Source organism: Oncorhynchus masou, chromosome 23 (assembly GCF_036934945.1).
Source record: "Oncorhynchus masou masou isolate Uvic2021 chromosome 23, UVic_Omas_1.1, whole genome shotgun sequence".
In the NCBI taxonomy this organism is placed as follows: Eukaryota; Metazoa; Chordata; class Actinopteri; order Salmoniformes; family Salmonidae; genus Oncorhynchus; species Oncorhynchus masou.
In genome coordinates, this window is record NC_088234.1 from 25,816,953 (window position 1) to 25,838,813 (window position 21,861).

At 40.9% G+C, this 21,861-nt stretch overlaps 2 protein-coding genes across 3 annotated transcripts; both read left to right on the forward strand.

Moving 5' to 3' along the window:
* The first annotated feature begins 314 nt into the window (after positions 1-314).
* Positions 315-6,336, forward strand: LOC135510626 (zinc finger protein 135-like). Of its 2 annotated transcripts, XM_064931690.1 has the most exons (3): positions 315-868; positions 1,807-1,847; positions 2,583-6,336. In XM_064931690.1, exons 1-3 carry the CDS (start codon positions 553-555, stop codon positions 2,703-2,705), a joined length of 480 nt encoding a protein of 159 aa, XP_064787762.1. In that variant the 5' UTR covers positions 315-552; the 3' UTR covers positions 2,706-6,336. The 2 variants fall into 2 exon arrangements, with proteins under 2 accessions (XP_064787762.1, XP_064787761.1); XM_064931689.1 differs by lacking the exon at positions 1,807-1,847.
* Positions 6,337-10,110: 3,774 nt separating this feature from the next.
* Positions 10,111-14,363, forward strand: LOC135510625 (zinc finger protein 239-like). The gene is made up of 2 exons (XM_064931688.1): positions 10,111-10,689; positions 11,622-14,363. The coding sequence occupies exons 1-2, from the start codon at positions 10,383-10,385 to the stop codon at positions 12,404-12,406; spliced, it is 1,092 nt and encodes a 363-aa protein (XP_064787760.1). The 5' UTR covers positions 10,111-10,382; the 3' UTR covers positions 12,407-14,363.
* The last annotated feature ends 7,498 nt before the right edge of the window (positions 14,364-21,861 follow it).

The window sequence follows — 21,861 nt, forward strand, 5'->3', positions numbered from 1 at the left end:
TTATCAACTGTACTGCAGGGATGGAACATAAGTCATAGAAAATTGAGGTTGTGGTGGCAGCTGCATTGAGGTATGTGGGTGTACGAGACTTGACATCAGAAGAGTTACAGGGTGTGTTAAGTGGTCCTTTCAGGTTGTTGGCATGAGGTAGGACTAAATATATTGAAATAGTGGAGTAGGGTGTTATTATTTTTTGTGAGTGTAGTGTTAGATGGTACAAGCAATGTATAAGGGAGTTGTACTCCAGTAGGTGGCGGTAATGCAACATATATTGGAAATCAACCGCCGTTAAACCTCATCGAAGAAGAGGTTCTTCAACAACAGTGAGCCACCACCGTAGCTTGCTAGCCAACATAGCCGAAAAATTCAAGCTCTATAGACTTCAGTGTATATTCGCCACTGTGTTTTGAACACACTTTGGTCGTCAAGCTAGTTTACCATTTACATTTCATATTTACGTTGCTGGTAGTTAGCTAGCTGGATAGCTAAAACAGCCTAGCACTAGGCTAGTCGATGATAATAATGTGCTAACTAGCTAGCTAACATCCAACCATGAGCTCATTAAGCTCCTGCCCCGATAAAGAAGAGGGGGTGTGCTGGACGGAGAAAGAGGGTCTTTGGCTGAACATTGTCGTAAAAGAGGAGGAGGAGGATGAGGCTGTCACAGTAAAAAAAGAGGTAGAGGGTGATGCTGTTGCAATTAAAGGTGAAGGAGCTCCAGTGAAGGAAGAGTTCAGAGTGAAAGAGGAGGACGTCGTCACTGTGAAAGAAGAGGGGGAAGAAAAAGTGGAGGGTGCCGTTTTTGGAGTGAAGGAGGAGATAACTGTAACAGTGAAAGAAAAGGAGACTGGAGATCAGATTAACAACGGTGAGTAACGTTATTATTTTAATTAACAAGAGGGGCACAAATTGTCTTCACGTCAGACTGTTACCATGTATATTCAGTTTGAGAGAAGTCGACCACAAAAAATATCTACACGTCAGAATGTTGAATATAATGACATTAACACCAAATATGTCTAATTGTTCTATCTTGTGTTAACACTTTACCGTTGTCTGTGCTATTGGTGCATTTTGACGGTGGGAAGTGGAGGTAAAATATCCACAGGAAAGTTTTATTTACCTGACTTTTTGCGGTGTCGGTAGGTTCTGTCACGTGTATTTTCAATCCGTTGATGCATTGCATGTGATGCACAATATGTAAACAATAGCTGAATTGAACCTTGAATGTTGTTGACCAAAGCAAGTTCCCTCACAATCAGCTGGAAATACCTGTGAAACTTGCCAGCTGATTGTGTGAGACAAAGTTAGGTCTGTGGTTAAGCACCGCCATTGTTTACATGTTGTGCAAGTGTTTGTTGTGTGCGAATTGCATCAGTATTAAAAAATACAAAACCGGAAATACAATCGAAATACAGACCAGCGTACTGAAACTCGGGTTAACACTTCCCTGTCTATATTTTGTTTAAGATTACATCCGACATAAAGACAAAATCAGTGGACAACAGGTCAATTTAATAAAAAAAAAAAGTTTATTCAACATTCTGATATGTAATGGGATGGTTCAGAAATGCTGAGTATTAATGACAGGAGCCAATACAAGTTCCACTCTTGGATTCTAAAAGAGGCTAGGTCACACTGTTGTTGAATCAATGCATGGTTTTAAAGGGGCCTTTTTGATTATGCAGTTTAATGTCGTAAAGAAAGCCACACTGTAAAATGTGTATACCATTAAAGTTGGCAACCAACAAATGTTAACAATGGATTGTTTTGTGCGAAATTACAACTTAAATATCTCACCCTTAGGGGTAGCCCTTCATAGCTCGCCATCATGTATACAGCGAACAGTAAGTACTGTCATTTTAACAGTAGCGTCCCGTCCTAGGTCATTCCATAGCGACAGCTTGTGAGATATCACCCGAACCCGTTGCTGTACGCAACCTGTTTTGGCAGTAAGTGTCCTGCGTTGGATGGTATCCATAATCGGTAGACAGTTTATCATCGTTTGCATCGCCAAGTTGTGCCCAAGAAAGTATTAAATCCACTTTTTGATGCTACCCCCACCCCTTCCAATTTAATTCAAAGATGGATTCCCCCTTATGGATGTTACATGGATTCCCAATTTAGCGTTATGGATGTTACATGAAATGAACAAGCTTTTTGGGGGAGACTGAACATATTAGCAGAAGTCTGTGAGGTTGTAAGTCTTAGGTCAAAATATGGATAGCCATTTCGAGGGAAAGGCTTGGCTGAACACAAAAACGATAATTTTGAAAATATTGTAATTTCTATTATTACTTTAGAGGTAGTGGGCCACCAACAAAACGTTGTTAACAGTCGACCAAATGCAACCAATAACATTGACTGACGGATTGTCATCCATTAGAGCAAGATTCGATTTGGAACACTTCATAATTTGTTTTTGAAATCTCCCCAAGTTTATTTTTAATTATGAAATGCTGTGAAGACTGGCCTCAGGTTTTTGAGGGATCTTGTCCAGAAGAAAACTCATAGGAAGATACTTTTATAATGTGGGGGTTTCATTCAGGTCTCTGTTTAACTGAATACTCTGTCTTTGGCAGGAGAGAGACGAGACTCTCCCTCTGACAGCGAGAAGAGTCCTTCAGGTGAACCAGACGCAAAGACGTCCAAACCAGCAGGACGACACCACTGCTACCAGTGTGGAAAGAGTTTTACCCAGTTAGGGAGCTTGAAAACGCATGAGAGAATACACACAGGAGAAAAGCCCTACCACTGCTCCCAGTGTGAAAAGAGTTTTAAGTGGTTAGGTAGTCTGAAAAAGCATGAGAAGACACACACACGAGAAAAGCCCTACCAATGCTCCCTTTGTGGTCAGAGTTTTACCCAGTTAGGGGCCCTCAATAAGCATGACAGGACACACACAGGAGGTGATAAGACCTACCACTGCTCCATGTGTGGAAAGGTATTTAACCGCTTAAGGCATCTGAATAAGCACGAAAGAATACATACACAGGAGGAGAAGACATACCACTGCTCTCATTGCGGAAAGACATTTTCCCAGTTAGAGGACCTGGAATCGCATGAGAGAATAGAGAGGCTGTGTTCTGACTTATGTTTTTGACTGGGAATTTGTGTTTTTGTTCATGCCACATGAAATCAAATTGTGTCAATTAAGTTTTACTCAAAAATAGGCCTCGAGACATAACTATGTCTAAAATCAGATTAAATATTTTAATGTGTATTTTATTTTGATAATGTCATTTTATTTCATTGGATACAAGTAAGTATAAACCCTCCAATGTTGTTCATTATATTATTTGGATATTGCAAATGTAAATTATTATGTAAGTCACTAAGTAAGTAGCCTTTCACAAGCCTTGGCTTGTCTGAGCCAGAATTAATCTCCTATTTTTTTTAGCTTGAGGCAGCTTGATGTACAAGTACATTCCCTGGACAGTACACTAGTCTATTAAGTTATATATTGTTGGGTTCTGAGAATATGAAATATACTTATAAATGTCACTGAGGGAGAGAGGATAATGTATAACGTTTACATTATGTCAGGATATGTAATTGTTAGCCATCAGGGATCCTATGGGAGGGATCCACTGGGAGGAGAAGAGACACAGTCTGGTACCTGTCACCATGACAGCTGTGAGTTGGGGAGGAGTGAGCACTTTGGGGCAGAGGTCAGGTCAGATGAAGTGAGGAAGAACAGATCTCACTAAGGTTCTGTCTAGCAACCGAGATGCATTGGCTGTTCAGATGTGTAGGAGGAGACTGCATAGGAGAAAGGGTTACATATCGGCGCTTGTGTGAATATATCGTCTGCACAGCTGTTTGACCCTTTGGGATGAATACACTTGGTTTAAGCTTTCATAGTGTCTGTTGAGTTCTTACTCTAATAATTAGAACCTAACAATATAGTGCCTTCAGAAATGATTCACACCTCTTGAAATTTTCCACATTTTATTGTGTTACAGCCTGAATTAGAAATTGATTGATTCAATTTCGATTTTGTGTCACTGGCATACACACAATACCCCATAATGTCAAAGCGGATTTATATTTTTAGAATTTTTTAACTTATTTACAAATGAAAAGCTGAAATGTCAATAAGTATTCAACCCCTTTGTTATGGCAAGCCTCAATAAGATCAGCTTTTCCATAGACTCTCTCTGTGTAAAATAATGTTTAACATGATTTTTGAATGACTTCCTCATCTCTCTAACCCACACGTACAATTACAATTATCTGTAAGGTCCCTGATTATTGGTAGATGGGTAAAAAAAAAGACAGCAGACATTGAATATCCCTTTGAGCATGGTGAAGTTATTAATTACACTTTGGATGGTGTATCAATACACCCAGCCAAGACAAAGATACAGGCATCCTTCCTAACTCAGTTGCCGGAGAGAAAGGAAACCGCTCAGGGATTGGGCCAATGGTGAATTTAAAACAGTTAGAGTTTAATGGCTGTGATAGGAGAGAACTGAGGATGGATCAACAATGTTGTAGTTACTCCACAATACTAATCTAAATGACAGAGTGAAAAGGAAGAAGACAAATGTTCCAAAACATGCATCCTGTTTTTATCAAGGCTCTAAAATAACACTGCAAAAAATGTTGCAAATCAATGAACTTTTTGTCCTGAATACAAAGTGTTATCTTTGGAGCAAGTCCAATAAAACACATTAGTGAGTACCACTCTCCATATTTTCAAGCACTGTAGTGGCTGCATCATGTTATGGGAATGCTTGGAACTGTTAACGACTGGGGAGTTTTGTGGATAAAAAAGAAACGGAATGGAGCTAAGCACAGAAAAAATCCTATAGAAAAATCTGGGTCAGTCTGCTTTTCACCTGACACTGAGAGATGAATTCACCTTTCAGCAAGACAATAACCTAAAACACGGCCAAATCTGGAGTTGCTTACCAAGAATGCAGTGAATGTTTCTGAGTGGCTGAGTAACAGTGTTGAATCTGCTTGAAAATCTATGGCAATACCTGAAAATGGTTGTCTTAGCAATGATCAACTACCAATTTGATAGAGCTTGAAGAATTGTGAAAAGAATAATGAGCAAATGTTGCACAATTCAAGGTGTGGAAAGCTCTTAAAAACGTACCCAGGAAGACACAGCTGTAATCACTGCCAAGGGTTCTTCTGTATTGGCTCAGGTGTGAATACTTATGTAAAGGAGATATTCTGTATTTCATTTTTAATACATTTGCAAAAAATTCTAAACATGTTTTCACTTTATTATTATGGGGTATTGTGTGTAGATGAGTGAGATTTTCTTTTATTTCAACCATTTTGAATTCAGGCTGTAACACAACCAAATGTGAAATAAATCAAGGGGTATGAATACATTCTGAGGGCACTGTAGAGAAATAGAATTTTGCATTTCTTGATTCCAACCATGAAATGTCTTGAATGTGATTTGATATATGATTTGGATATAGCTAAATTAATTTGATTGGACGCACCTACTCATTCAAGAGTTTATCTTTATTTTATACTATTTTCTACATTGTATCTCAAATTTGGACTCATCAGACCAAAGGACAGATTTCCACCGGTCTAATATCCATTGCTCGTGTTTTTTGGTCAACGCATGTCTCTTCTTATTGGTGTCCTTTAGTAGTGGTTTCTTTGCAGCAATTCGACCATGAAGGCCTGATTTACGCAGTCTCCTCTGAACAGTTGATGTTGAGATGTGTCTGTTAATTGAACTCTGTGAAGCATTTATTTGGGCTGCAAATTCTGAGGCTGGTAACTCTAATGAACTATCCTCTGCAGCAGAGGTAACTCTGGGTCTTATTTTCCTGTGGCGGTCCACATGTGAGCCAGTTTCCTCATAGTGCTTGATGGTTTTTGCGACTGCACATAAAGAAACATTCAAACTTCTTGAAATTTTACGGATTGAATAACCTTCATGTTTTTAAAGTAATTATGGACTGTTGTTTCTCTTTGCTTATTTGAGCTGTTCTTGCCATAATACAGACTTGGTATTTTACCAAATAGAGCTATCTTCTGTATACCACTCCTACCATGTCACAACTGATTGGCTCAAACACATTAAGAAGGAAAAAAAAACATATTAACTTTTAACAAGGCACACCTGTTCATTGAAATGCATTCCAGGTGACTACCTCATGAAGCTGGTTGAGAGAATGCCAAGAGTGTGCAAAACTGTCATCAAGGCAAAGGGTGGCTACTTTGAAGAATCAAACATTTGTTTAATATTTTTTGGTTACTACATGATTCCAAATGTGTTATTTCATAGTTTTGATGTCTTTACTATTATTCTACAATGTAGATAATAGTAAAAATAAAGAAAAACCCTTGAATGAGTAGGTGTGTCCAAACTTTTGAATGGTGTTACATGTAGGAGCATTAGAGACCTAGTTGCATATTTATATATCTGTTTATCTGAATCATGAATAAGAAATTGCCTTAAATGCAGTAGTTAATGTAAAGTTTGTTTTGAAATTCTTACTAATCAATCAACACATGCTTCTCTTTGTACTTCACCATTTAATATTGAAAAATGAAAAAATAAAAACATTTACATTAGATTGACCTTTTAGTTATTTAGCAGACACTTTTCCAGAGCGATTTACAGTAGGTCACCCATGGAAATCGAACCCACAACCCTAAATGTTTTGTAAAAAAAAAAAGTGCTCCTTACCTACTCCAGTCAGCAGAGGGCATGTGTGTTTATATACAGCTGAAGTCAGAAGTTTACATACACTTAGGTTGGAGTCATTAAAAGTTGTTTTTCAACCAGTCCACAAATTTCTTGTTAACAAACTAGTTTTGGCAAGTCGGTTAGGACATATACTTTGTGCATGACACAAGTCATTTTCCCAACAATTGCTTACAGGCAGATTATTTCATTTATAATTCATTGTATCACAATTCCAGTGGGTCAGAAGTTTACATGCTGTGGTTTACAGCAGATCAGCCACCAGGGGGAGACTCGTCGAGGCCTGGTGACATACGGAGAAAACATCCCGAGTTGATGGCTCCATCTGCTGGACGTGCCAAGTCTCGACGGGCTCTAGGGCCAGGACTAATTGGGGCTGATTGGGGATTGGTGAGAAATCAAGGGCTGATTGCTCACCAGCTGTACAAGTCCCACAAAGCTGCTAGAAGGGCAGCGCATCGGGCAGAGACTGGGGCAGGAAAGGACTCCCGTATAGTTGGGGACGGTACCATAGGTAACAGGAGGGAGTCCAGTTTTTGATCCCCACAGGATACAGCAAGACCCGGAGCACAGACGACGATATCCCAGAGAGGGTCTCTTGGGGGAGACCTTTTCTTTTGGACTATTATTTTAATAAACACATTTGAAACTGAGCTAATCCTACTCTGTCCGTGTCTGATCTGTGTAAACGTTTTGACCCTGGTCTGCAACAATACACTAAGTTACCTATGCCTTTAAACAGCTTGGAAAGTTCCAGAAAATGTCATCGCTTTAGAAGCTTCTGATAGGCTAATTGACATAATTTGAGTCAATTAGCGGCATGGTAGCCTAGTGGTTAGAGCATTGGACTAGTAACCGGAAGGTTGCAAGTTCAAACCCCCGAGCCGACAAGGTACAAATCTGTCGTTCTGCCCCTGAACAGGCAGTTAACCCACTGTCCTTGAAAATAAGAATTTGTTGTCTTAACTGACTTGCCTGGTTAAATAAATGTAAAAAAATAAATTGGAGGTGTACCCATGGATGTATTTCAAGGCCTACCTTTAAACTCAGTGCCTCTTTGCTTGACATCATGGGAAAATCAAAAGAAATCAGCCAAGACCTCAGAATTTTTTTTTGTAGACTTCAACAAGTCTGGTTCATCCTTGGGGGCAATTTCAAAACGCCTGAAGGTACCATGTTCATCTGTACAAAAAATAGTACGCAAGTATAAACACCATGGGACCACGCAGCCGTCATACCGCTCAGGAGGGAGACACGTTCTGTCTCCTTAAAATGAACGTACCTTGGTGTGAAAAGTGCAAATCAATCCCAGAACAACAGCAAAGGACCTTGTGAAGATGCTGGAGGAAACAGGTACAAAAGTATCTATATCCACAGTAAAAACAAGTCCTATATCGACATAACTTGAAAGGCCTCTCAGCAAGGAAGAAACCACTGCTCCAAAACCGCCATAAAAAAAGCCACACTACGGTTTGCAACTGCACATGGGGACAAAGATTGTACATTTTGGAGAAACAAAATAGAACTGTTTGGCCATAATGACCATTGTTATGTTTGGAGGAAAAAGGGGAGGCTTGCAAGCTGAAGAACATAATCCCATACTTGAAGCATAGGTGTGGCATCATCATGTTGTGGGGATGCTTTGCAGCAGGAGGGACTGGTGCACTTCACAAAATAGATGGCATCATCAGGGAGGAAAATTATGTGGATATACGGAAGCAAAATCTCAAGACATCAGTCAGGAAGTTAAAGCTTGGTCGCAAATGGGTCTGCCAAATGGACAACGACCCCAAGCATTCTTCCAAAGTTGTGGCAAAATGGCTTAAGGACAACGAGGTTCAGGTATTGGAGTGGCCATCACAAAGCCCTGACCTCAATCCTATAGAAAACTTGTGGACAGAACTGAAAAAGTGTGTGCGAGCAAGGAGGCCTACAAACCTGACTCAGCTCTGTCAGGAGGAATGGGCCCAAATTCACCTAACTTATTGTGGAAGGCTACCTGAAACATTTGACCTAAGTTAAATAATTTAAAGGCAATGCTACCAAATACTAATTGAGTGTATGTGAACTTCTGATCCACCGGGAATGTGATGGATGAAATAGAAGTTGAAATAAATCATTCTCTCTACTATTATTCTGACATTTCACATTCTTAAAATAAAGTGTCGATCCTAACTGACCTGAGACAGAACATTTTTATTAGGATTAAATGTTAGGACTTGTGAAAAACTGAGTTTAAATGTATTTGGCTAAGGTGTATGTAAACTTCTGACTTCAACTGTTTTTATACTGAACAAAAATATAAACGCAACATCCCAAAATTTTCATGATTTTACTGAGTTGCAATTCATATAAGGAAATCAGTCAATTAAAATAAATGAGGCCCTAATCTATGGATTTCACATGACTGGGCAGGGTTGCAGCTATTGTTGGAGGTGGCTTATGGTAGAGAAATTAACATCAATTATTTGGCAACAGCTCTGTTGGACATTCCTGCAGTCAGCATGTCAATTGCACGCTCCCTCAAAACTTGAAACATCTTTGGCATTGTTTTGAGTGTGAAAATATTGCACATTTTAGATTGGCCGTTTATTATCCCCATCACAAGGTGCACCTGTGTAATGATCATTCTGTTTAATCTGCTTCTTGATATGCCACACCTGTCAGATGAATGGATTATCTTGGCAATGGAGAAATGCTATCTAACAATCAATCAATCAAATGTATTTATGAAGCCCTTTTTACATCAGCCGATATCACAAAGTGCTATACAGAAACCCAGCCTAAAACCCCAAACATCAAGCAATGCAGATGTAGAAGCACGGTGGCTAGGAAAAACTCCCTAGAAAGGAACCTTGGAAGAAACCTAGAGAGGAACCAGGCTCTGAGGGGTTGCCAGTCCTCTTCTGGCTGTGCCGGGTGGAGATTATTGTCCATTTAAAGAAATGTAGGCAATTCATTAATTACTACATTTAGTTTGTTCATCCCAAGATTTTTACTTTTGCCTCGATTAGGTGGTCTCGGCCAGATCCTTATGGCATTTGCTGTTATTTATTATAGCCACATTAGCAGCTAATTTCATTTTGATGGGGTAAATACTGCAGAATATTTTTATAAATCACCTTGTCCTAGAAAAATGTACACGGTTATCAAAACTTCAGCCAGGGTAAGCCTACATGAAACACAGCCCTTATTTTAAGTGTTTCTAAAATCCCATATGAATGGTGGAAAAACGATTGGAACCATTTTCCTGTTTGACCGCTAGGCTCTATGGGTATTATGACTCATACTGAGGTAATCTATTATTTAATGAAATTAAGGAAAATTAAAACGTTTCCCTCAACTGCGTTACCGAATTCAGTCAGCAGTACCAACTCCAGTCCGCAGAAGGCAATATGCGTCTTTCAGCCGACGCTGCCAGTGTGACGTACAATCTAGATAACCGGACGCTTCTTCAACAACAACAGCAGCTAGTCAGCCACCACGGTAGCTTGCTAGCCAACATAGCCGAAGCATTGGAGATCTTTAGATCATTTCGTTCTATATTAGCCACTGTGTTTTAAAAACACTTCTGTCATCCTAAAGTTAGCTAGTTACCCCCCTTTTAATTCATATTTACGTTGCTATAGCTAGCTGGGTAGCTAAAACAGCCTAGTCGCTCAGGCTAACTAACTTGCCAACCTCTCTGAGCATGAGTTTACTAAAATACTCTCCATCTGCTAAAGAAGAGGGGGTCTGCTGGACGGAGAAAGAAGCTCTGGGGCTGGACATTGTCGTAAAAGAGGAGGATGAAGAGGATGTTCCAGTGAAAAAAGAAAATAAAGAAATTCCTGTGAAGGAAGAGGAAGGAGAGTTCAGAGTGAAAGAGGAGGAGGATGTTACCGTGAACGAAGAGGAGAAAGAGAAGGAACAGGATACCGTTTTTGGAGTGAAGGAGGAGGGGGAGATAACTGTCACATTGAAAGAGGAGGATGAGACTGGAGATCTGATTAACACCGGTAAGTACTATATTAAAAACAGGGGCACAAATTCTGTCTGAAGTTGTTGAACTAATGTGTGGTTTTATAGCAGCATTCCACTGACGTTGTAGGCTACACTTGAATATGTTGTTCTGTACTGTATTGTTAAAGCTACACTGTAAGATGTAAATACCGTCAAATAGTGGGCCACCAACAAAATGCATGAATCAAATGCGGGTGGAACGTTCCAACAGAAATCTGTTCCAAAAACTTCTGAAGTACAAGGATGTCAATAAACAACTCATACAGAGTAGCATGATACATTCACCTCGCTAACTAGCTGCCGAATAAGCATCAAATCACCACGTAGCTTATTATTGTTTGTCCATAGGAGCCCAGAGCGAGGACAGACATTTTTCGGAAATAATGGTGGTGAGTGAAAAACGTAATTAAATTCCACTCTTCTTACCCGGTATCTTAGTCTGCCGCCATACAACTTTGTATGCTTTGTTGGCAACCTTGTTATTTACGAGGTTTTGGGAACAGATTCCCGTTGGAACGTTCCACAAATTATTCCAACCCATCAAATGCATCCAATGATATTGATTTAGCAAAATACTGTTGTCCCCATATCTATTATTTTAGTGCTCTGCTCAGCCTAAAAACGAACCTAATAAACCAGACTCTAATACCAGGTCTTGGTATACACTATACAGTCTGCAACATAGCACTGCAAACAATTTATTAGGCAACCTAAAAACATGACTCCAGAGCAAGATTACATTTGAAGTTCTACATTATTATTATTATTATGGTCATCAAGTTTTTTTAATTGATGAAATGTTATGAAAACTGACTTCAGGTGATTGAGGGACCTAGTTCTGGATTAAACCTCATAGGAAGACAGTTTTATCATGTGTGGGTTTCATTCAGGTCTCTGTTTAACTAAATACTTTGTTTTTCTTTGGCAGAAGAGAGACCAGACTCTCACTCTGACAGCGGGGAGAGTCCTTCAGGGGAACCAGATGCAGAGACGTCCAAACAAGCGAGACGACACCACTGTTCCCAGTGTGGAAAGAGTTTTACTCAGTTAAGGGGCCTGAAAATGCATAGGAGAATACACACAGGAGATACACCTTACCACTGTATCCACTGTGGAAAGAGTTTTAGGTGGTTAGGAAGCCTAAAGGACCATAAGAGAATACACACGGGAGAGAAGCCTCACCACTGCTCCGAGTGTGGAAAGCGTTTTACCCGATTACTACACCTGACATCACATCAAAGGACACACACAGGAGAAAAGCCTTTCCCATGTTCCCAGTGTGGAAAGGGTTTTACCCAGTTAGGGAGCCTGAAGGAGCATGAGAGAATACACACAGGAGAAAGCCCTTTCCCATGCTCCCAGTGTGGAAAGAGTTTTACCCGTTTAAGGAGCTTGAGGGGGCATGAGAGGACACACACAGGAGAAAGGCCTTTCCAATGTTCCCAGTGTGGAAAGGGTTTTAACCGGATAGGGAGTCTGAAGGAGCATGAGAGGACACACACAGGAGAAAAGCCTTTCCAATGTTCTCAGTGTGGAAATAGATTTACCCGGTTAGGGAACCTGAAAGGGCATGAAAGAATACATACAAAACCACAGGAGGAGGAGGAGGAGAAGAAATACCATTGCTCTCATTGTGGAAAGAAATTTTTCCGATCAGAGGACCTGAAAACACATGAGAGGATAGAGAGGCTGTGTTCTGACTTAAGTTTTTGACTGAGAATGTGTGTTTTTGTTCATGCCACATGAAATCAAATTGTAAATGCAAAAGCTTGCTAAAAAAAATAGGCCTACATTTGTTTTTCATTTTTAACCTCGAGGCATACAGGATGGTTCTCAATATGCATACGTTCTCTTGAGTACTTTCTTGTGAGGATGAATGTGAAGAAGGCATAAAACATTTGATTTGAGAAGCAATCGCACTCCCCGTACTGTGTTACATCACGCTGCATCTCCCCATTCACTGAACCTTCTTCCAGCCAGGACAATGGAAACAATAGAGACGAAACAAGATAGACACAAAGCAAATCTTTAACTTCATAATTATCAGCTAGATATATGTGAATCGTAATCTAACTATCCATCTAGCTCATAAACAGGCAAAAATGATCTAAAACGAATGTTATGCTATGTTAGATGTCAATTCTTCATGGTTTGCTAGCTAGCCAGTTAGTCCTATTGACTTACACTGAACCTTGCTTTTTCTAGGCAGGACAATGTCAAGAGACAAAACAAGATATTCACAAAGCAAACGTTTTACTTCATAACTATCAGCTTGCTATATGTGAATCGTAGTAATATAGCTAACCAGATAGTATAACAAGCAAAAATGACCTAAAACCAATGTGATCAAGGTAGATGTAAATTCTTTGTGGGTAGCTAGCTAACAATTCTTTGTGGCTATCTGGCTAGCTAACAGTAGTAGCTAGCAGGTTATCTCTATTGATTTACTATGGGCTTAGGACCTACGCACACTACAGAGGGTAATGTAGGCAGGTAACCATGCCAAAATTAACACTGCGTGTATTTATTAACGTAGCAAGATAAAAAATTGCAGCCAGGCAACATATGAGATGTGAACATTCATTCTAAAGTTGGAGTATATTTTCTCTTTCTTCAGCTCAAATAATGGTCTCCATTGAGTTCAAGAAAATTTGAGAAACATCACGGTGTCTTCAGAAAGTATTCGCACCCTTTGACCTTTTCCACATTTTCTTGTTACAAAGTCAGATTAAAGCGGATTTAGTTGTCATTATTTGTCAACAATCGACACAAAATAATCAGTCAAAGTGGAAGAAAATGTGTTACTTTTTATTAATGGAAAATAAGACACTACTATAGGTTGGTAGGCCTCCTTGCTCGCACACGCTTTTTCAGTTCTGCCCACAAGTTTTCTATAGGATTGAGGTCAGGGCTTTGTGATGGCCACTCCAATACCTTGACTTTGTTGTCCTTAAGCCATATTGTCTTGAGATGTTTCTTCAATATATCCATATAATTGTTCTTCCTCATGATGCCATCTATTTTGTGAAGTGCACCAGTCCCTCCTGCAGCAAAGCACCCCCACAACATGATGCTGCCAGCCCCGTGCTTCATGGTTGGGATGGTGAAGGTACCTGAGCCCCAAAACATTACTTCTCTAGAGGAGATCTGCATGGAGGAATGGGCCAAAATACCAGCAACAGTGTGTGAAAACCTTGTGAAGACTTACAGTAAACGTTTGACCTCTGTCATTGCCAACAAAGGGTATATAACAAAGTATTCAGATAAACTTTTGTTATTGACCAAATACTTATTTTCCACCATCATTTGCAAATTCATTAAAAATCCTACAATGTGATTTTCTGGATTTTGTTTCTCATTTTGTCTGTCATAGTTGAAGTGTACCTATGATGAAAATTACAGGCCTCTCTCATCTTTTTAAGTGGGAGAACTTGCACAATTGGTGGCTGACTAAATACTTTTTTTGCCCCACTGTATGTACAATGGGTTCCCTCTCTGTCTCTTCCACTCTCTTTCCCCACCCCATTCATTGTGTAACAAGCCGTCATATCGGGTTAGTCCATTAGGGACTTTTCATTGCATTTTGTTAGTTATCGATGTATAATCTATCCTGTGTGTGTGTGTGTTTATGTAATTCTGTGTGATGTTAGTAATTAAATCATTAAGCCAATTTATGTATCACTGAATCATCATTTAGACTAGGGTTTGTGCAGATTTGAAGTCAACAACGTTCAGAATGAGACTATGAGGTAATAATAACAATGAATGGATGACTGGTATGATAATGATATATTCTTAAGTTAATTTGGGAAATGGTAACTCATTCAACTTTTTCCGTGGTGCCCCAAGATTGCTAATGAGTTAATTATTACATGATTTAAGAAGTGGCTGGAGAGGTGGCCTGGGAGGCAGCTGGAGAGGTGGGCTGGATAGCAGTGGGCACAGTGGCCTGAGAGGTGGCTAAAGAGGTGACCTGGAAGGCAGCTGGCATGGTCAGTGTGTCAGCTAGACCAGGACGATTAGTGACAAGTGAGGGTGCAAAGTCACATTCCTGAAATATATCAGGGTTGTATGCCCAAATGCCGGTGCACCTGAACCCAGCCTGTATATTGGTGGGTCTTGTGGCACCTGGAAGTGCTGTTTTGTCAATGCCTGGAATGTCATATATGGTCATGGTCTTTTCGGGGTTCATCCTCATCCAGGCATCACTGGCAGAGTTAACCATTTTCTTCAATGGCCCGTACACACTCCTGTCCAGGGACTGGAGCTTGTGTGAAAAGTGTAGGGGGAAAGAAAGCAAGACTATGCCAGAGCACCTACAGAAATCAATGGCCCTGATAGACCGGTGTGAGCTGTGGTTGTCAAGGAGAAGGACCACCTTCCTTTCCAGGCTGACCTTGGTATGTTTGTGGAAGTGTTCAAGGAAAATTAGGAAGTTATCCTCCTGCATCCAGCCACATCCACTTCCAACACATCCAATTGGTCCATCCTGTACAAAGTGGCTCTGGTATCTTTTGCATGGGAAAACAAAAGATGGGGGGGATTTAGTTTCCTGTTGCATTTATTGCACATGCCACTGACACTAGTGTACCCTTTTCTGCTGAGGTGATTGATCCAACCTGTTTGGTGGCACGTTTCGCGACCATTTCTATCAGATGTTTGTATTGTGGTTAATTCCTGTCTCGTCAACATTCCATATGTCAATGCCATTAAAGCTGTATTTATTTACCACCTCACCCAATTTGCTGAAAAACTCTGCTTTATTTGTTCTTTTGGAACTTGTGGCCCGTGACAGACGAGTTGCTTCAGCACTCCTAATGGCAAAGATTTTTTTTTATTTTACCTTTATTTAACTAGGCAAGTCAGTTAAGAACAAATTCTTATTTTCAATGACAGCCTAGGAACAGTGGGTTAACTGCCTGTTCAGGGGCAGAATGACAGATTTGTCAACTCAGGGGTTTGAACTTGCAACCTTCCGGTTACTAGTCCAACGCTCTAGGCTACCCTGCCGCCCCAGGAGTCTGCTCAGTCTGCTCCCACCATAGAGCTCTCATCCCATGACTGAGGATGCTTGCGACCATATTGTTCAGCAAGTTGGTAGGCACATTTTCTGACCTGAACAACATAATAAAATATGTTAATTACTTCTCCCAATTAATACTTGACATGAATAATTTACATTAGTACTCCCTCCCTTGACCTTAATTGCCACCATTGTTAACTGCTAACTTTGCCCTGACTTACTCCTCACTAATTCCTATCAAATGCTTATCTCACGAGGTGACAATCCATAATATAGATCAGCTGCTCTCAAGAGATACTCTGACAGCTTCTGCTCATCCATGAAGACCCTGTTTCCAAGGCGGTAGCCAACATGAGGAAGCTCTCTCGACCCCTTCTCCTGTAGCTTCTTTCTCTCTTTGTAGAGTCACATGACATAAGCCATACAACTTCGCAACCGATCTGATTACCTTCCCACTACTCTGCGACATCATTTGATGCTCTTTTCAAAGTGTGGAGGGGTTCTCCCCTGTGTCTGTCTTGTCCATGATCTAGACATGCTGAAAGTAATAGAAAACAAAAAACATCCAGTTTTACTTAGGGTTAGTTGTAACATTTTCTCACATTGTTACAACTAACCCTGACCCTTGCTGCCATTAGCTAGCTTCCATTTGAGTAAATGTAAAAAAAAAATGCATTGCTAACTTAAATAAAATATCTCTCCACAAACTGGTTATAAACCTGATATGAGTTTGGTGAATGGAACTACAATGCAGTTGATGTCATCACAAATACAAATATGGTTAAAAGAATGACTTTCTTACCTCAAAATCAGATATCTGTCAATAGAATCTGCAGAGTTTATTACAGGGACTTGCTTTTTCACATGAGGGTTCAGGACTAAACTGAACATGTGCACAGTGAATCACATGATTCTACCTCACTCCTGATTGGAGGCTTTGCAAGTGTTACAACTATCCCGTGTTACAACCATCACCGGTCTCCCCCTGCACAATGAGTAACGATAAGTTGGCTGTATACATGGGAATGCCTCACACCAATGTTCCCTCTAAAATCATGGTGTGCCCGCAGTAGCCCGAGACTGCCACGCAGCGCAGAAATATCAGCCCACAGAGAGAAGCACAAGATTGAATTTCACTCAAATTTCAGCCCAACATCGATGGGGCAGGTCAAGTTCCTCGGTGTCCACATCACTAAACAATTATCATGGTCCACACACACCAATACAGTCGTGAAGAGGGCACTACAATGCCTCTTCCCCCTCAGGAGGCCGAAAAGATTTGGCATGGGCCCTCAGATCCTAAACATTTTATACTTCTGCACCATTGAGACAATCTTGACTGGCTGCATCACCACTTGGTAAGGCCACTACTTGGCATCCGACCAGTAGGCGTTACAGAGGGTAGTACGTACGGCCCAGTACATCACTCGGGCCGAGCTCCATGCCATCCAGGACCTCTATACTAAGTGGTGTCAGAAGAAGGCCGAAAGAATTGTCAGACTCCCAACCACCCAAGTCATAGACTGTTCTCTCTTCTACTGCACGGCAAGCGGTACAGATGCACCAGGTCTGGAACCAACAGGACCCTGAACAGCTTCTACCCCCCAAGCCATAAGACAAATAGTTAGTAAATAAGATAAAGATAAATAGTTAGTCCAGGTAGCTATTGGTTAACTATTTAACCTGCCTTGACCCTTTTTGCACTCTTGACTCATCACATACGCTGCTGTTACTGTTTATTATCGATCCAGTTACCTAGCCACTTTATCCCTACCTATATGTACATATCTACCTCAAATACCTCATACCCCTGCACATTGACTCAGTACTGGTACCCTCGTCGATCGCCAAATGAGTTCATGTTTACGTTCTTACTCAGCACTGTCAACACTTTGCATTCAACACTTTTATCAACCATAAAATGCCCGTTCCACTTATTTCCACTCAGCGCTACAAACAAGCTGTGCAGAAGTAATGAATGAGTAGGAAGTATATCTATAGACTTGTGTTGTTAGTGCCTTGGGTCTTTTTTAATATTTCACTTTCTCTGTTCACAGGAGAAACAACATGAATTTGTACATGAGGCAAAAATAATGCGGTGCAACGAGAGTTTCCCCATCAGCTGGAAGACGGTGTTCCTTTTTGGTTAGTGTCAGTGGAGGAAAGGGAGGGAGTGATGTCGAGAGGCTGCTGCTCTATCCCTCAGCTGAGACTGAGCACTGAGTGGAGTGCAGTAGAGATTGTGTCATCTGTGGATCTGTTGGGCAATTTGGGGTGGGTCCAGGGTGTCTTGCGTGATGGTGCTGATGTGAGCCATGACCAGCCTTTCAAAGCATTTCATGTCTTCAGATACGGGGCAATATTCATTTAGACAGGTTACCTTGGTGTTCTTTAGTTGAGGGACTATGGTGGTCTGCTTGAAACATGTAGATATTACAGACTGGCTCAGAGAGAGAGGTTGAAAATGTCAGTGAAAACACTTGCCAGCTAGTCAGCGCATGCTCTGAGTACGCATCTTGGTAATCCTTCTGGCCCTGCGGCCTTGTGAATGTTAACCTGTTTAAAGGTCTTACTCACATCGACTATGGCGAGCGTGATCAGACAGTCGTCCGGAACAGCTGGTCCTCTCATGCTGGTTTTGCTAGCCTCGAAGCGAGCATAGAAGGCATTTAGCTTGTCTGGTAGGTTCACCTCACTCGAAAGCTATCGGCTGGGTTTCCCTTTGTAATCCATGATAGTTTGCAAGCCCTGCAACTTCTGCCGAGCGTCCGAGCCGGTGTAGTAGGATTTGAACTTGGTCCTTTATTGATGCTTTGCCTGTTTGATGGATCGTCGGATTAGTGCCCCCCTCCTTGAAATGCTACCTATAATCCATGGCTTCTGGTTTGGATATGTACGTACGGTCACTGTGGGGACGTTGTCGATTCACTTATTAATGAAGCCGGTGACTGATGTGGTGAACTTGTCAATGCCATTGGATGAATCCCGGTACATATTCCAGTCTGTGTTCGTGCAACAGTCCTGTACTTTAGCATCTGCTTCAGACCACTTCTGTATTGAGCTCATGATTGAGTATGAACTCTATGAACAATAAAGTCATGGCTATTATATCAAACTCATTGCTATCATAAGTAAACTGAAACAAAATAACAAATAGCCTCATGAGGATTACATTCAAATGCAAAACAAAATCATACAGTATTTTATATGAACTCCCATGATAGATAGGATTTACCATGTAAGATTTTTGATTTCTAAAAATCATATGGATATTAACTCTATCAGTGAAAATATAGCATAACATGTCCTTTAGACAGATCACTGGCTCTACTTACAAAAAGTTAAAAGTATGACAATAGTTCATGGTAAAAAAATCTGACCTTGAATTGCAGCCTTGTTTCTTGGTCAACATATAGACGCATCAGAAAAGACAACGTAGTCTCCGAGCATTTTGTATTATTCTGTATGTAAATTTGAGACACTCCATTTAGTGTGATATGTTACGTTTCAAATTATCTCTATTAATTTGTGGATGTCCATCAGTTCACACATATGCTGAGCACTTGTTGGCTGCTTTTCCTTCACTCTGCGGTCTGACTCACCCCAAACCATCTCAATTTGGTTGAGGTCGGGGCACTGTGGAGGCCAGGTCATCTGATGCAGCACTCCATCACTCTCCTTCTTGGTAAAATCGCCCTTACACAGCCTGGATGTGTGTTGGGTCATTGTCCTGTTAAAAAACAAATGATAGTCCCACTAAGCCCAAACCAGATGGGATGGCGTATCGCTGCAGAATGCGGTGGTAGCCATGCTGGTTAAGAGTGCCTTGAATTCTAAATAAATCACAGACAGTGTCACCAGCAAAGCACCCTCACACCATAACACCTCCTCCTCCTCCTCCTCCGCCTCACGGTGGGAAATACACATGCGGAGATCATCCGCTCACCCACAATGCGTCTCACAAAGAAACAACAGTTAGACCCAAAAATCTCCAATTTGGACTCCAGACAAAAGGACAGATTTCCACCGATCTAATGTCTAGTTGATGTCTAGTTGATGTTGAGATGTGTCTGTTACTTGAACTCTGTAAAGCATTTATTTGGGCTGCAATTTCTGAGGCTGGTAACTCTAATGAACTTATCCTCTGCAGCAGAGGTAACTCTGGGTCTTACTTTCCTGTGGTGGTCCACATGTGAGCCAGTTTCATCATAGCGCTTGATGATTTTTGCGACTGCACTTGAAGAAACTTTCAAAGTTCTTGACATTTTTTGTATTGACTGACCTTCATGTCTTAAAGTAATGATGGACTTTCGTTTCTCTTTGTTTATTTGATCTGTTCTTGCCATAATATGGACTTAGTCTTTTACTTAATAGGGATATCTTCTGTATATCCCTCTACCTTGTCACAACACAAGGCAACCTCATGAAGCTGGTTGAGAGAAATCCAAGAGTTTGCAAAGCTCTCATCAAGGCAAAGGGTGGCTTTTTGAAGAATCTCAAATATATTTTGATTTGTTCAACACTTTGTTGGTTACTACATGATTCAATATGTGATATTCTACCATCAAGAAAAATGAGTAGGTGTTCCTGGTAGTGTATATGTTACAAATTCCAATTTGTTGTGGCTCGCACTAGGGGTTAAGGTTAGGAGTTAGGTCAAAGCATTATGGTTATGGGAAGGGTTAGCAAAACGAGTCAAGGTTATGGTTAGGGGAAGGGTTAGCTAACATGCCAAGTAGTTGCAAAGTGGCAAAAATGCTAAAGTTGTCCGTAATGAGATTTGAATACGCAACCTTTGGGTTACTAGACATTTGCGTTATACACTTACTCATCCACCCTGGCCAATCGCCCTCCTGTCATTTTTTGCCTTAAATAACCTTATATCTTATGTAACCATACCAGTCGTAAAATATTATACTAATTTGAGTACCATGTTATCTCTAGTCTGAGACCAGTCTGGAAGAGATCAGGGAAGGTCATCATCAGGTCAACACCTGTATCCTTAGCACTGCAGAAGGAGAAAGAAACACTAAGCCTCCTTCAATGGTAAGAGAGGGACAACTTTTAGTACTGGGAAAACATGTGTCTTACTCGTGCTCATGGAGGTTGTGTATGAAGCGTAGTAACCCCAACATGTTCTCAGGGTAGGGCTTCTTTTTGCTATCAAGTTTCTGGATCGTACAGATGCCAGCAGCGAACACAAAACAAAATCTGTAAATTGCGTACCTCTCAGTATTAAAGCCTTCTACGCACTCTTCCAGGGGATATCCCACTCTATTGTGTCAGTGTTTCCATATACTGTACAGATTTAAATATACACTGGGTGGTTCGGGCCCTGAATGCTGATTGGCTGACAGCTGTGGTATATCAGACCGTATACCATGGCTATGGCAAAATATTTCTAGTTACTGCTCTAATTACATTAGTAACCAGTTTGTAATAGCAATAAGGCATCGCGCCTAAGAACAGCCCTTAGCCGTGGTAAATTGGCCATATAACACACCCCCTTGTGTATTATTTCTTAAATATACACTGAGTGTACACATTAGGAGCACCTGCCTAATATTGAGTTGCACCCCCTTTTGCCCCCAGAACTGCCTCAATTCGTAGGGTCATGGATTCGACAAGGTGTCGAAAGCGTTCCACAGGAATACTGGCCCAATGCTTCCCACAGTAGTGTCAAGTTGGCTGAATAACCTTTAAGTGGTGAACCATTCTTGGAACACACAGGAAACTGTTGAGTGTAAAAAATCCAGCAGCATTGCAGTTCTTGACACACTCAAACCGGTGTGCCTGGCACCTACTACCATACCCCGTTTTAAAGGCCCTTAAATCTTTTATTTTGCTCATTCACCCTCCGAATGGAACACATACACAATCCATGTCTTTATTGTCTCAAGGCTTAAAAATCCTTCTTTAAAGTGTCTTCTCCCCTTCATCAACACTGATTGAAGGGGATTGACATCAATAAGGGGTCATAGCTTTCACCTGGTCAGTCTGATGGAAAGAGCAGGTGTTCCTAATGTTTTGTACACTCAGTGTACATGTTAAGGTAAATGATAAAAAATGACATCTGTCTCACCTTTGATCTCCACTGATAGAAGGCTCTCTCCAAAGCACATTGCTCCAGAGCTTGTATGCTGCA

Coding starts and splice junctions, on each gene's coding strand:
- LOC135510626 (XM_064931689.1), top strand. CDS start 553: ATGAGCTCATTAAGCTCCTGCCCCGATAAAGAAGAGGGGGTGTGCTGG. Junction 869..2,582: donor TGGAGATCAGATTAACAACG/GTGAGTAACGTT, acceptor TGTCTTTGGCAG/GAGAGAGACGAGACTCTCCC.
- LOC135510625 (XM_064931688.1), top strand. CDS start 10,383: ATGAGTTTACTAAAATACTCTCCATCTGCTAAAGAAGAGGGGGTCTGC. Junction 10,690..11,621: donor TGGAGATCTGATTAACACCG/GTAAGTACTATA, acceptor TTTCTTTGGCAG/AAGAGAGACCAGACTCTCAC.